The following is a 16,941-nucleotide window of genomic DNA, read 5'->3' on the forward strand; positions in this document are numbered from 1 at the left end:
TTAAGATCATGTCTTCCACAGAGGGTGTAGTGGATTTCAACTGGAATAGCCCATGACGTCATAAAATTTTATGTTCATAACTGTTTGGAACCAGGCCAATTTACACTGATTTCAATGGGGCTAATTAGGTATTCATGCGGCCATATCTCGGGCCCTCATGATCCGATTCCCACCAAATTTGGACTGTTTTTCATCATGCTCCACCGATACATGGTATTCAAAACGGTGAAATGCCAAAAAAAAAAAAAAAAAATTCTGACGTCATCACTTCGGTACTCTATAGCTTTGCACTCCATACAGATATGAATTAGAGGACAAAGTGTCACCATCATCACCAGTTTGCTGAATACTTGATTGGGCTATTTAATTTGAAATCCACCTGTGGAAGATTTGATACACACTCACAATTGAACAATTCCTCCCCATGAATATGCCAGAATTCACAGCATACAAAGCATGGGGACTTTGCCTGTTGGGTTATGGTCTTTATAATTTCTTATCTGTGCAATTACCATTAATACCCCATTTTTAGACAATGGGATGTTAATTAGAGAGAGAATATAGTATTTTGCAAATCAAAGCAGCTTGTTAACTCAATTCCAGTCTATCTTTGATGAGATATTGTCCATTTTTCATCTTCTGCTTTTCCTTTGGTCGTATAACCAACTGTTATCCAACAAAAAAACCTTTGTTTATTATACATAGTTACGATGATGCTTATTATAGATAGTTATGATGATGCTTATTATACATAGTTATGATGGTACAATTCTGGTTTACCCTGCGCACTCTGTGTTTTCAATACAATTCTGGTTTACCCTGCACACCCTATTTTTTATGGTTATATAGGATTAGGGTTATACTTGTGCGTAGGATATACCAGAATTATTCCGTTATGGTTACATGCCAAGGATTGTCAGTAGCCTAGACAAGCTAGCATACATATTTATATATAGAATTATATTAGCATGAGTTGTTCTCTCTATATTACATTTTCAATATATATATTACGTTATGGTAGGAAAATAAAATGCATGTACAAGTGCTATAAGCTGTGCAAGTTACGGCTCTTTAAGAAGCTCATCTTCCTCGGTTACCTCATCAACCGGCTTTTCCATCGGTGATCCAAGCACTAATTTTTGTCGCATCGGCCACCTGACGTCCGGATGCGGCAACAAAATTATAACGGATCTCTCCTTTGGCGTGATCACCTCGATATTCTCGTACGGCGCAAAGTCTCGTAACCTAAATATCATCCCAAGGCAGAAATACACCATAAGTTCTGGAATCTCATAGGCTAGAGTCCTTACCCACGAAAATTCCGCCAGGAATGTGGACATAGTTGCGACGACAGCGAACACCATCGTGAACACAGCGCAGACTAGCCTCAACCTGAGGTATATGAGCCTCTTCTGCATGAGTTGAGTGAGTAAGCTTATGTCTTTGAATTTGACTTCTTTTTGCATAATAAATTGCGTAGTCATAATAAGCTGACGATGTAAGCTGTCCAGATTACAAGAGCACCACTTGAGAGCACGATAGATTACAAATACAATACTACACACTGCAAACGCCTGTAAAAATAACAATTGGATATAAAAGATAAGTAAAGAATTTTATATAAAATCTTGCTTTACATGTTCATATGTCAGCATGGATATGGACCAAATTATCTTGTTGAATCAATTTCTTTGTACAACCAAACCAGTCCCAGCTTGCAGTATGCAACGGACACCTTACATCTCTTTCAAATTCAACCCTAAAAGGTCTGAAATCAGATTTCGACAAGTGTGTTTCTCTCACTGTTCCCAAAATAATCTTCTGCTTTGTTTGTTGTTTTGTTTTGTCTTTCAAATGTTTTGTTTTCCTTCTTAATTGGCTCCATGGTCTTTATGAAATGGCACCCTATAAATGCCTTGTATGTAAGTAAGTAGATCAGTGAAATACAATACAATACTGTACACTGGAAATGCATGTAACAAAGGTATTATATTCTTTTATAAACTATCCCCTCTGATAAATGCCCACCAAGTTTTTAAACCAAAATCTTTTTAAAAAATGCCAAAACTTTTGGAACACAGACTGATTATGCATCAAGTGAGTGGGTTTTTGTTGCGACCTTTTATCATCTTCACAGAGAAATACAGCCATTTAGGACTTCTTTTTTTTGGTAGGGGGGGGGAGGGGGGAACACAAAGGACTCTGCAACACAAACTTAGTGGTTGCAGTCATAGGCTGGAAAAAGATGACCAAACAACTTACCTGCCCGCCATGTACAACTCTCTTCTGAGCCGACTGACACCCTCTGGTGTCGGTGGCTCAGAATAGCCAACAGCGCCCCACGTACAAATATTGGGGCTGAAGACGCCCAAGAGAATACTGGATGAAAGCTTCCTCTCGGTAAGCAATTTTAAGTTTGTGAGAAATAAGAAAAGTTGAACAACTTACCATGAAGTAATTGTGTACCCATACTACACATATGACAGACCCCAGAAACACCACAAACAGAACTGCAAAAGAAAAGTCACACAAGATAGTTATTCTTTTAGAGCTTATAAATTAATAAGCGCCCACCCAAAATGACTTTGTTAAGCGACCTGGACGCTTATTGGAATGAATACGGTAATCTGAAGATCTTGGGGATAAAAGATGTTTGTCAGATAAATTTTGAAAACTAGGAAAAAATAGATTTTCGATGCAAATGAATACTTACAATAATTTTGAAAATTAATACAAACTAGCAGTCACCTGTCATTAGCGGTCAACATCATCTTCTCTTGCGGTACTGATTTTTTTTTAATGTTCTATTAAATGTGATTAGTGAGGTGAGAGGATATTTTTCTTAATGTTCTATTAAATGTGATTAGTGAGGTGAGAGGATATTGTTATTTAGCAATTTCAGTGTTTGAGTTAATTTTTTTACCTTTGGGTGCACCCCATTTTGAAAGTTGTGGTGTAATTTCACCTGATGCAGCGCAATTTGAAGTACAGTCTCAGGACAATCAAAATAAATTTACAATTTTGTAGGACACTTACATTCAACATAGGCCTAAATATTTTGCACAGACACAGATTACCTGTCAGCTACTCCTGTATGAGTGACCCAATATCAGACAAACCCTGTCGGACCCAGGGTCTGAGCAGGGTTTATAATTAATTATTGCACAGTCCCTTAGTTGAATAAATATAGGCCTTCAAGACATCCAAATGCTTAGCCTTACCAGACTTGCAACTGCATTGCTGAAAAGTCACCCAATTTTTTCCTAACAATCTGTTCCTATGGGACAGGAAATACAAATGTGTTTATTTTTATTTATATTTTCATTTTGGAAGAGGGAAGTTTCTTTCAGTATTTTGTATATACTTTTATCATACCACTAAGGGAAACATCAAAGAACACCACTAACCAGATCATTTCGTATATAGTCAGTGAATACGTACTTAAACTTTACATCCAATCAATGAGCCTGTTGCATAAGTACGATACTCGTACATAATACACGGAACAGTCATCTAAGTTTTGTAATGTTTTTCCTTTTTTGGAACAATTAGAATGTTAACAAAATTAATTACTTTAATATTTAGAATGACTTAGTGGTATGATAAATTCATTATAAGCTTCAGCATCGGTATGGTACGGGAAATTATTGTGTGCTCAGTGTGATAATGGGTTCAACCTTCGGCTTCACCCAGTATGATACTCGTACGATTATTTCCTGTAGCAGACCAATGCTGTTTTTGAAAAGTTTCTTTACACTCCTAGGTGACACATATACTTACCAGGAATGAGCGCACAGCGTATATTTTTGATATGTGGTCTGAGGACACACCATCCTTCTGATGCCAGCATCATAGTCATGAATAGCATTGCCCTCTCTGAAAACTCGACCACATCTGATAAATATTGCAATGGAACATCTTCTACTCCTGAGATAAAAAATATTAAAACAAGCATTTCTATTTATAAAATATACCATGGAGAGGTGTCTGGAATAACCACCAGTGGCAACACCGGGAATATTTTTTGGTGAGGGCATTGGGGGCAAAGTGAATCGGGGGGGGGGGGAGGGCAAAATCAACAAACTTTGAGTAAAAGTGTCGCAAAACGTGGACATTTTCATATTTTTGGGTTTTTACTGGGGGGAGCAAGAGTTCTGACTGGGGGTCATTTCCCCCATGTTGCAAATGATACTACTCTTTATTCCACACAGTATGTGTATTGTTATAGAGGGCCATACTATGGGGTGTATTGAATGGAAAAAAAACCTAGAAAATTAGTAAATTACATGGTGTCCTGGGTTCTTAGGCTTTCATGGTTCATAAAATTATAATTACAGTTCATAATTAAGGTGGTCCCCCACAAAGGTGTGTAAATAACGAAGGTTTGTAAATACAAATAATATGCATTATACAAATCAGCTCATTAATATTCATTAATATGCAAATAACATGATACAAAACTATACAGCAGATCAGGCCACCATATCCTATCACTATAACAAATTAGAAGTTGGTCGGTTATTGCGTTGGTGCTGTAAAGTGGATTAATGGATTTGCTTACTGCCCGGACAGCCAAACAAAGAAACGGACAGCCAAACAACCAGGCAGGCAGGCAACCATTTGGATGATAACATATTAGCCCTACATATGTGTGGGTCCCAAAAAATTGCACATTTGCAAAATGACCTCAAATGACATTTGATCTCACACATGTTGCCATCACACATATCAATGTACAAAAGGGTCAAGTCCCACTGAAATCCATCAAATCATGTGGATGAAATCAACAAATAAAGCCAGGGTTAAAAGAAAAAGGTTAACATTTTCTTCACAAACAGCTATACATCAGAACTCAGTTTATATTTCCCTTTCCAAACAGGCAACTAGAAACAACATTCTTAAACACTTGAGAATGTTGGTGCAAATGCTATTTGAACCAATCGGAGGTGCGTATATAGCAACAACGGTACTGATCGATTCCAAGCACTAGGTAATTCCTTGTATAATGTAGGATTTAATTTGATTAAAATTTGGTATACTTATGATTAATATATTTATTTGAATTCAGGTGTTTAAGAATTAGAATAAAGGTACTGTTTTTAGCCACTGTCATGCATCTATCGTCTCATATAACACGCGACATCATTATTTTTGGCGTAAAAAACTCAGCTTCACCTCGTTGTTTTACTTAAAATAATGATGTCAACTGTGTTATATGAGACAATAGATGAACTCCAGCAGCCAAAAACAATTCCTTTATTCTCTAAATAAAAAACAGCAGCCGATATAGATTATGACCAGCCCCTTACTATATAGATTAATAAAAATGAAATGACTCCTGGGGAAAATTTTAATTAATATGTCTGGCTCTTTCTCATCAAATGTTAAAACAAGCTATAGAAACTTGAAGACTGGCATGATGCACAGCAGCTAATGTAAAATATGACCGGACCCTTACTTTATAGATTAATAAAAACAAAATGCCTCCTGGGTAAATGGACTATTCCAGTTGAAATCCATACACCTCCAGTTGAAGACATGATGACATTATTCTTCCATACAGGGAGTGTGAATTTCAAAATAGGGTTACCTGAATGGGTGACTCTATTTGAAATCTACATCAGGGCTGTCAACTCTCACGCATTGGCCGTGAGTCTCACGCATTGGGTCACTTTCTCACGGTCTCACGCCAAGGTAGTATAATCTCACGCTTAGGTAGTAAATCTCACGCTAAAAGCTGGAAAATGAGCAAAATCTCATGCATCGTCATGAATAATTTGTTCCCCCCCCCCCTCCCCCAGCTATTCACATTCTCGAGCATGGTACAAAATTAACATTGGAGTCGTCAAATCCCGGTACGCCGCTTGTCTCACGCCAAGCAATTACAAAAGTTGACAGCCCTGATCTACATCCCCTTTGAAGGACATTAAGGTCATGCCTTCCATGAGGTGCATGGATTTCAACCAGAACAGCCCAATTTTAATTACCTGTATATCTGACTCTTTCCCACACGACTAATGTTAAAATAAGCTGTACAAACTTGAAGACAGGTGCGATGCACAGAAGCTTATGTAACCCATTGGAATACTGTAAGACAGAAACAGGTGATAAAACAAGACATGACTGTATTAATTAAAGCAATAATGTGCAAATTCAATAAGGAACAGATTCTTATTTTGTTTTCCATAAGATGTTAGTTTTCACCGAAACATAATATGTTAGTTTTCACCGAAACATAAGATGTTAGTTTTCACTGAAACATTATGTCCCTTTGGTTAATGATTATGTCCCTTACTTTACGTAGGCCATACGTATCTTATTTTTGGGAGGAATTAACAGCAAAAAGTAAATAAATGACAAACGATCTTTTTTTCATATATTTTTTACAAGCAATATGAAATCAATAAATAATGGGCTATTCCATTTAAAATCTACACTACCCCTGTGGAACATTGTGGTAATATCTTCCACAGGGGGAGTATGAATTTTAAATGGAATGAACACACAGCTCCATTTGTAACTCACCCTCCCTCAATTGAAGATTCAGGTTGAATCTTTCTTAGTGTGTATGAAATTCAAATGGAGCTGCTTAATATGCTAGTTACCATAAATCCTGATTCTAATCATATTTTAAAAAAACATTCCAAGATTTAGTTCAGTCAATCAGATTCATCAATACCAGTGTCGTAGATTTCTTTTTGACATTGGGGATGGGGTTGGAAAATTTTCTTCTAGCAAAGTGAATCCAGCCCCTTTTGACAACAAAATAAGCTTATTGTACAAATGCGCACGAAGCGCAAGAAAACTTTTTTGCCATATTGAAGCTAAACTAGTGAAATTTGGTACAAATGTGAAATAATTTTGTGCAAAGCGCACAAAAATTGGCATTCTTCACCCAGGATCTATGACCAATACAAGCAATCACATTCCAGCAGCTGGAACAAAATAGCTATTTTTATTTCATTTCACTCAGTTGTTTGGCTCAAAATTAATAGAGCACATTGACAGTAAAAAGCCTTTTTTATAAAATTAAACTTAAAATATTTTTAAAGAAATATACAATAAGGCAAAATGAGCTATTCCAGTTGAAATCCATACTCCCCCTATGGAAGACATGAACTTAATCTTCTACACAGGGGATGTAGATTTCATATGGAGTCGCCCATTCAGGTCCGAGTCATCACATGCCATTTGAAATTCAAGGTTATATCTATAGGGGGTGTAAGGAATTCAAATGGAATAGCCCTGACTGTGAAAACAGGTGAAAAAGTTAACTCTTAAGTAAAGTACAGTATTTATCATTGAGAAGTCTGAACATGTATTTACATGTAATTGTCGCTTGCAAAATTGAAGTGGAATAATATCGTTGTATACACGTGCCTGAACTGGGAATTATTTCATGCATATTTTGTCCACTTATAGACATACCTCGTAAATACGACATATCTGGGAATTTGTACATTTTTAATGGATCTGTTGAAGTGTATGTGAGTTGTGTATGTGTAGCTATTATAGTTAATATTAATGTTAATTCAATGCATTGAAATCGAATTGAATTGAAATGAATTTTGGGGGATTTTGATTTCAATGCATTGGAATTGAATTGGAATCGAAATGAGTGGACTTGGGCATGAATTGAATTGGATTGGAATTGAAATCATCGTGACCAATGAAGAATTGAATTGGATTGGAATTGAAATCATGTTGAGTGATGAAGAAAGAAGTGGAATTGAAATGAAATTCAGCTTTGATTTCAATTCAGCATTTCAATTCACAAGCAGATGTCTGTGATTCCAGATCATTCCACCTGTAAAAAGTGCCCTTTCCCCGTTCTTAATTCTGATACACTTCCAGGTCTATTCACACAAAAGACACACATTAAAAATTTAGCATTTCCCTAAACATGATAAATAAAAAAGAAACAGATCACCATAAACTGGTACAAAACATGAACATATTACAAAACATATTGCAACTAAGTATTCTGGAAAGCTTTCATTTAAAAATGTTAGCATAAAATTGAAGAAAATTAAAAGTATGATATCATTTAAGACTTTTTGGAGATCTTAATCTTTCTTTAGAAGAATATCTACTGTCTCTCTTGTCATGTGGAAAAATTATAGGTTCTATGTTCATAAAGACACTCATATCTTCTAATATGATGCAAATTGATTCTTAGCATTTCCAATGTTTTAAATTGCTTGATTTGATCGATAATGTGAGTATGAGATCCCCCCAACTTGCCGAAGATCTGAAACTTTTGGCACTAATCATAAAGCCCCTATTTTTCCTCAAGCTTCTAATTTTATGCTTAAAAATAAAAGTCATTGTACATTTGACAGCTTTTTTCACACTTTTTCAAAAGTACAAGGATTTTGGGTGTAAAATCTTAGGAGCAGAAAACAAGTAGGGGCTTTAATAGTATCAAAACGTTGATTTTCGACATCTTTGAGGTCAGTGTAGGGGCAGGGTCCCATTATCGATGTACCACTGACACACCTTAAGTATAGCAAATAGTGTGCAAGGTGGACAAGAAGTTAAGACATTATTAGGAAGTTAGTCACCTAAGAAGTTCCAAAGTTTCATAAAATAGGACCCAGAGGTCAAGGATCACTCGCATTGTTTGAATGTGAAAAGTGAGTTAACATAACAATAAAGTATCTTCTGTTGAAATGCTTTTGTGACAAGTAGTGTACTTGGTATTGACTTTGTGTTGCTGACTCAAGTGTTATAAAATTTAAAACATGTACTGCAAAAACAGTGTCTAGATATTAAACACTCTTCTAGACACCATCTTGTCCTCAATTTGTAAACATGTCTAAATGCTAACATGTTTAGTAATTTGATGCCTTGTGTTTAGATATTGTGTTTTGATGTTTTGAAGTTTGACATTTGTGTTTAGATTTTACATGTGTTTACACATCAAAGACAAAAAAAAGTGTTCAATCTCTAGACACAGTTTTTGCAGTGTGCCTTTGGTCAATTACATTGTAACACAAACTGCAACTGTATTGGAATTGGAATTGAATTGGAATTGAAATGAATGCTCAGAATTGAATTGAAATTGATTAGCTGTTAATTTCACTGCATTGGATTGGAATTGAAATGAAATGATTTTGAAATTGAAAAATTGAATTGGAATCGAATTGAATTAATTCTAAAGCAAGGTGGATTGAATTGGAATTGAATAGAAAGACTCCAGGTGCAGAAAGAATTGAATTTGAATAGAATTGAAATCAATTTTCTGAAGTGAAATAACAATAGTTAATATTTAGCTAGCTACAAACAGTCAAGTTTTGCGAAGTAAAATGGTATGGATGGAGGATGGTCCGAGTTATTTCTGCCTTGGTTGAATGATGACCTTGACAGCCTCACCCCACCTATTGAGTTTCAAGCCAGTATTCCAATCTTTTTTGATACAAGAGCCAAAAATGTGGGTATTCGCTGTTGTAGAGAATATATCATATTACACATCTGTTAGCAACACATTGACTTTGTGTTGTGATCATTTTGATTGTGGTTCAGAACCCAGATAGCATGCACCAGTTTACCTGATAATGATCGATTTTGATGTCACACTATGACAGCGAATATAAATGACAATTTCTCTGGTAGATACACCTGATCTAAGGTACATATACTAAGTAATTTATCAATAAACTGATTTAAGGTAGATACACCACATAGTTTATCAGCAGCTTGATCTAAGGTAGATATACCAAGTAGTTTATCAATAGCCTGGTCTAAGGTAGATATACCAGGTAGTTCATCAATAGCCTGATCCAAGGTAGATATATCAGGTAGTTTATCAATAGCTTGATCTAAGTATATATCTGGTAGTTTATCAATAGCCTGATCTAAAGTAGATATACCAGGTAGTTCATCAATAGCCTGATCTAAGGTAGATATACCAGGTAGTTTATCAATAGCCTGATCTAAGGTAGATATACCAAGTAGTTTATCAATAGCCTGATCTAAGGTAGATATACCAGGTAGTTTATCAATAGCCTGATCTAAGGTAGATATACCAGGTAGTTTATCAATAGCCTGATCTAAGGTAGATATACCAGGTAGTTTATCAATAGCCTGATCTAAGGTAGATATACCAAGTAGTTTATCAATAGCCTGATCTAAGGTAGATATACCAGGTAGTTCATCAATAGCCTGATCTAAGGTAGATATACCAGGTAGTTTATCAATAGCCTGATCTAAGGTAGATATACCAAGTAGTTTATCAATAGCCTGATCTAAGGTAGATATACCAGGTAGTTTATCAATAGCCTGATCTAAGGTAGATATACCAGGTAGTTTATCAATAGCCTGATCTAAGGTAGATATACCAGGTAGTTTATCAATAGCCTGATCAAAGGTATATACCAGGTAGTTTATCAATAGCCTGATCCAAGGTAGATATACCAGGTACTTTATCAATAGCCTGATCCAAGGTAGATATACCAGGTAGTTTATCAATAGCCTGATCTAAGGTAGATATACCAAGTAGTTTATCAATAGCCTGATCTAAGGTAGATATACCAGGTAGTTCATCAATAGCCTGATCTAAGGTAGATATACCAGGTAGTTTATCAATAGCCTGATCTAAGGTAGATATACCAAGTAGTTTATCAATAGCCTGATCTAAGGTAGATATACCAGGTAGTTTATCAATAGCCTGATCTAAGGTAGATATACCAGGTAGTTTATCAATAGCCTGATCTAAGGTAGATATACCAGGTAGTTTATCAATAGCCTGATCTAAGGTAGATATACCAGGTAGTTTATCAATAGCCTGATCAAAGGTATATACCAGGTAGTTTATCAATAGCCTGATCCAAGGTAGATATACCAGGTACTTTATCAATAGCCTGATCCAAGGTAGATATACCAGGTAGTTTATCAATAGCCTGATCTAAGGTAGATATACCAGGTAGTTTGTCAATAGCCTGATCTAAGGTAGATATACCAGGTAGTTTATCAATAGCCTGATCTAAGGTAGATATACCAGGTAGTTTATCAATAGCCTGATCTAAGGTAGATATACCAGGTAGTTTATCAATAGCCTGATCAAAGGTATATACCAGGTAGTTTATCAATAGCCTGATCCAAGGTAGATATACCAGGTACTTTATCAATAGCCTGATCCAAGGTAGATATACCAGGTAGTTTATCAATAGCCTGATCCAAGGTAGATATACCAAGTAGTTTATCAATAGCCTGATCTAAGGTAGATATACCAAGTAGTTTATCAATAGCCTGATCTAAGGTAGATATACCAGGTAGTTCATCAATAGCCTGATCTAAGGTAGATATACCAGGTAGTTTATCAATAGCCTGATCTAAGGTAGATATACCAAGTAGTTTATCAATAGCCTGATCTAAGGTAGATATACCAGGTAGTTTATCAATAGCCTGATCTAAGGTAGATATACCAGGTAGTTTATCAATAGCCTGATCTAAGGTAGATATACCAGGTAGTTTATCAATAGCCTGATCAAAGGTATATACCAGGTAGTTTATCAATAGCCTGATCCAAGGTAGATATACCAGGTACTTTATCAATAGCCTGATCCAAGGTAGATATACCAGGTAGTTTATCAATAGCCTGATCTAAGGTAGATATACCAGGTAGTTTGTCAATAGCCTGATCTAAGGTAGATATACCAAGTAGTTTATCAATAGCCTGATCCAAGGTATATACCAGGTAGTTTATCAATAACCTGATCCAAGGTAGATATACCAGGTAGTTTATCAATAGCCTGATCCAAGGTAGATATACCAGGTAGTTTATCAATAGCCTGATCTAAGGTAGATATACCAGGTAGTTTATCAATAGCCTGATCTAAGGTAGATATACCAGGTAGTTTATCAATAGCCTGATCTAAGGTAGATATACCAGGTAGTTTATCAATAGCCTGATCCAAGGTATATACCAGGTAGTTTATCAATAGCCTGATCTAAGGTAGATATACCAGGTAGTTTATCAATAGCCTGATCTAAGGTAGATATACCAGGTAGTTTATCAATAGTTTGATCTAAGGTAGATATACCAGGTAGTTTATCAATAGATTGATCTAAGGTAGATATACCAGGTAGTTTAACAATAGCCTGATCCAAGGTATATACCAGGTAGTTTATCAATAGCCTGATCCAAGGTAGATATACCAGGTAGTTTATCAATAGCCTGATCTAAGATAGATATACCAGGTAGTTTATCAATAGCCTGATCCAAGGTAGATATAGCAGGTAGTTTATCAATAGCCTGATCCAAGGTAGATATACCAGGTACTTTATCAATAGCCTGATCTAAGGTAGATATACCAGGTAGTTTATCAATAGCCTGATCTAAGGTAGATATACCAGGTAGTTTATCAATAGTTTGATCTAAGGTAGATATACCAGGTAGTTTATCAATAGATTGATCTAAGATAGATATACCAGGTAGTTTATCAATAGCCTGATCTAAGGTAGATATACCAGGTAGTTTATCAATAGCCTGATCCAAGGTAGATATACCAGGTAGTTTATCAATAGCCTGATCCAAGGTAGATATACCAGGTAGTTTATCAATAGCCTGATCTAAGGTAGATATACCAGGTAGTTTATCAATAGCCTGATCAAAGGTATATACCAGGTAGTTTATCAATAGCCTGATCCAAGGTAGATATACCAGGTAGTTTATCAATAGCCTGATCCAAGGTAGATATACCAAGTAGTTTATCAATAGCCTGATCCAAGGTAGATATACCAGGTAGTTTATCAATAGCCTGATCTAAGGTAGATATACCAAGTAGTTTATCAATAGCCTGATCCAAGGTAGATATACCAGGTAGTTTATCAATAGCCTGATCCAAGGTAGATATACCAGGTAGTTTATCAATAGCCTGATCTAAGGTAGATATACCAGGTAGTTTATCAATAGCCTGATCCAAGGTAGATATACCAAGTAGTTTATCAATAGCCTGATCCAAGGTAGATATACCAGGTAGTTTATCAATAGCCTGATCCAAGGTAGATATACCAGGTAGTTTATCAATAGCCTGATCCAAGGTAGATATACCAGGTAGTTTATCAATAGCCTGAACAAATGTAGAACACCAGGTAGTTTATCACCTGATTTACTCCCCATACAGCACTTGTATAGAAGGTAGTTAAAAGTCACATAACCTAAGAAATACACACATTTGCATTACAATTTTTCCGCTTGTTATAATGCTAAAATATATGATCATTTTAACCATTGTTTCTGCTTTTTGTCAATTCTAACAATGTGTATGTCTATAGCTTCCTATGCCTATTGAATCAGATTTTCCGATATTTGTAAGGAAAATGCACATAAAGACCAATTTGAATGGATTTGCTCACTCAATGAACACTATCCTTTTGCACTGTCATTTACAAATCCACACAATGTCCTAAAAGCAATAAATATACAAAAATATAATTTTTAGGTCTTTAATGACAATGGTTCTTTTTATTCATATCTCCAGTTTTGCCATCAATTTCAGTCAGCAACATCTCAAATTGATGATTATCAAATATCGTGCAACTCTCCATTTTCAGTGTCTTGATAAGGCTATAAATGAATGTTGATATTGAGTTTACCGTCACATATTTTTCACTGGCTGATGAGGGGCTGTGCAATAATTATGAGCCCTTGCGGGAGGGTAAAATTGGTGGGAAGATAAAATTGGTGGGAGGCCCGTTACGACATGTACCATATCCCTATTACTGTCTGCTTCATCTCTGATTGCGCGCCCAGCTATATGCGTGTTTGGGAAGTGTTTTGGCATTCGTTGATGATGTTTTATGCTTTTTCGCTATCTCCTGAAAATAGCACTGCGAGCCTAACGTAATAATACAGAAAACAATTATTAAAGCAGAACATGTGTTAGGAAAATCTTTTGGTATATTCTGATTTTCCTTTTGCTATCTATTCAAGATAGTATTTTCAGCACGGAGGGTATATATAAAAAAGATATTATACATTTAGCATTTTTAATTTTTATCGGTGTGCCCGGCTAAACGTGTATTGGTAAAGTCTTTTGGTATATGCTGATGCTTAAAACCTTTTTGCTATATACTGAAGAATAGATTATGGACCTGATAATACAGAAAATAATAAATTCCTTCATGTTTTAGAAAAGTCTTTAAGAATATTTTTAACCCTAACCCAACTAGGACTCACTAAAGCTCACTATTAAAACCACTCTGCGTGCATGCATTCCACGGGACTTGATGACGCAATCAGACCAAGTCATATATACCCAGGGAATCGCTGGCGGGCCAACGTCACCTGTGTAGCTACATGCTGGGGATCTTCTGCGTGGCATGCGAGGGGTCCGAGGTTCAATCCAAAAGCAAGTGACTTTCTTCTTCATCTTCTCTCCTTTTTCGTTCCTTCTTTCCCTTCTGATAGCACAAAAACCACGGGTAGGGTTAGGGTTAATAGAGGTTGTGCATATGACGTATCATACCGCAAGTATGGGAGACTACTCAAATGCATTCAACAAAAGCATGATTGCAAGCCATTGCAAGCTACCGCGACAGTTCATTTCACACACATAACAAATGCACTACGATCAAATAGGTTGATGACAACATTTGATTGAATGGACTGCATTAACGCCGACATGATTACAGTGAAGGACACCGGTTCAAATCCTTTGTTTGGAGCCAATCAATAATTTCACGCACAACCTCTATTGGAGAAGAAAAGATAGGAATTTGTCTTTTGACTGTCCAATATTGATATAAAATTGGTAAAATTGAGCCCAAATTTATTGTACGAGCTATGAGTTTTAAAATATTGAACGAGACTTTGTCGAGTATAGTATTTTTTTAAACTCATAGCGAGACCAATTAATATTGGGCGTAAAGCAGCCAATTTTATAATTATCATGCTTTGGATCCAATATTTTCACACAATTGGATTCATCAAATCATAATAATGTGTAACTTATAATGGATGAGCTGGCCAATATATTGAGTATTCTATAATAGCCAGCATCCACTACCTTTTTACAATATTTATATAGGAACAGGCTGTAATGTTTGAAAAGCTTTCTCATATAATAACACAATCAGTAGGACCAACAATGTTATTTCATTACTGGGCCAGACAATTTTCCTTAATTGTTAATGCTATATGAAAGGCACACATGCATTACAACATACAATGGTTTACCATACAACATGTAAGGAAGGACCACTACATGTTGATGAGGATGCACTGGGCAATTCAAATTGAAACCCATACACCCCCCATGTCAGACATAACCTTAATCTCCCACACAGTGTAGATTTCAAATGGAGTAACCCAGGTAACCCTACTTAAAATCACACTCCCTGTGTGGAAGATTAAGGTTGTCTATCTTCCAGGGGGTGTAAGGATTTCAAATGGAAAAGTCCAATCTACATGTCAATGCAATCTGTAACATTATAGTCTGGTCAAGCGGGATGGTAGTTGTACTTGTGGCAATATACTGGCTGACTCAGAGATTATGTCATCATTTATTATGAATAATGGCTTGAAGATCTTCCATGTAGCTAGCATGTAATATGTCTTACATATTGTCAATGCCTATTAAAGGGAATTTAATGAAATAAACTGTTTATATTACCTTTTTTTATTTGGATTACTGGTACATTAAATCATATCGGGTATAATCAAACTTTAAAGGCGCATATTGGAATGTCATCTTTCCCTGGGTAAGATCTGACACAAGGCCAGCCCATGACCAGAGGGTAACATGAGTAGGTTTGTTACACGTTGAAGGCAAGGATAGTCTTGAAAATATGGGCTAACTTTCCCCTAGGCCATCCAATATGCCATATACAGTAGGACTACAACTGGCATCTACTGGTCAGTTTATACTCCTATTTCCACATCTGTTATTTTTATATGCTCCTTTAAGATTAAATTTATTATCAATGAACTGCCTGTAGCATCTAGCTTGCACAGCATGGTACGGTACATTTATCATCCCCTAGGCTATTGATAAACTACCTGGTAATATGTACCTTAGATCAGCCTATTGGTATTATTAGATCATGCTATTGATAAACTACCTGGTATATCTACCTTAGATCAGGCTATTGATAAACTACCTGGTATATCTACCTTGGATCAGGCTATTGATAAACTACCTGGTATATCTACCTTGGATCAGGCTATTGATAAACTACCTGGTATATCTACCTTGGATCAGGCTATTGATAAACTACCTGGTATATCTACCTTGGATCAGGCTATTGATAAACTACCTGGTATATCTACCTTGGATCAGGCTATTGATAAACTACCTGGTATATCTACCTTGGATCAGGCTATTGATAAACTACCTGGTATATACCTTGGATCAGGCTATTGATAAACTACCTGGTATATCTACCTTGGATCAGGCTATTGATAAACTACCTGGTATATCTACCTTGGATCAGGCTATTGATAAACTACCTGGTATATCTACCTTGGATCAGGCTATTGATTGATAAACTACCTGGTATATCTACCTTAGATCAGGCTATTGATAAACTACCTGGTTTATCTACCTTGGATCAGGCTATTGATAAACTACCTGGTATATCTACCTTGGATCAGGCTATTGATAAACTACCTGGTATATCTACCTTAGATCAGGCTATTGATAAACTACCTGGTATATCTACCTTAGATCAGGCTATTGATAAACTACCTGGTATATCTACCTTAGATCAGGCTGCTGATAAACTACCTGGTATATCTACCTTGGATCAGGCTATTGATAAACTACCTGGTATATCTACCTTAGATCAGGCTATTGATAAACTACCTGGTATATACCTTGGATCAGGCTATTGATAAACTACCTGGTATATCTACCTTGGATCAGGCTATTGATAAACTACCTGGTATATCTACCTTAGATCAGGCTGCTGATAAACAACCTGGTGTACCTACCTTAG

At 36.1% G+C, this 16,941-nt stretch overlaps 1 protein-coding gene across 1 annotated transcript in view; it reads right to left on the reverse strand.

The window, feature by feature from the left end:
* Positions 1-331: 331 nt before the first annotated feature.
* The window catches only part of LOC140162097 (uncharacterized), a 40,534-nt gene continuing 23,924 nt past the window's right edge, over positions 332-16,941 (reverse strand). The window contains exons 5-8 of the mRNA XM_072185381.1: positions 5,988-6,087; positions 3,781-3,927; positions 2,449-2,510; positions 332-1,574 (exon numbers count right to left, since the gene is read on the reverse strand). Of these exons, the coding sequence (XP_072041482.1) occupies positions 1,062-1,574; positions 2,449-2,510; positions 3,781-3,927; positions 5,988-6,087 (822 nt within the window). The 3' untranslated portion in view covers positions 332-1,061. The remainder of the gene's footprint in view (positions 1,575-2,448; positions 2,511-3,780; positions 3,928-5,987; positions 6,088-16,941) is intronic.

This window comes from Amphiura filiformis, chromosome 10, assembly GCF_039555335.1.
Source record: "Amphiura filiformis chromosome 10, Afil_fr2py, whole genome shotgun sequence".
NCBI classification, from domain to species: domain Eukaryota; kingdom Metazoa; phylum Echinodermata; class Ophiuroidea; order Amphilepidida; family Amphiuridae; genus Amphiura; species Amphiura filiformis.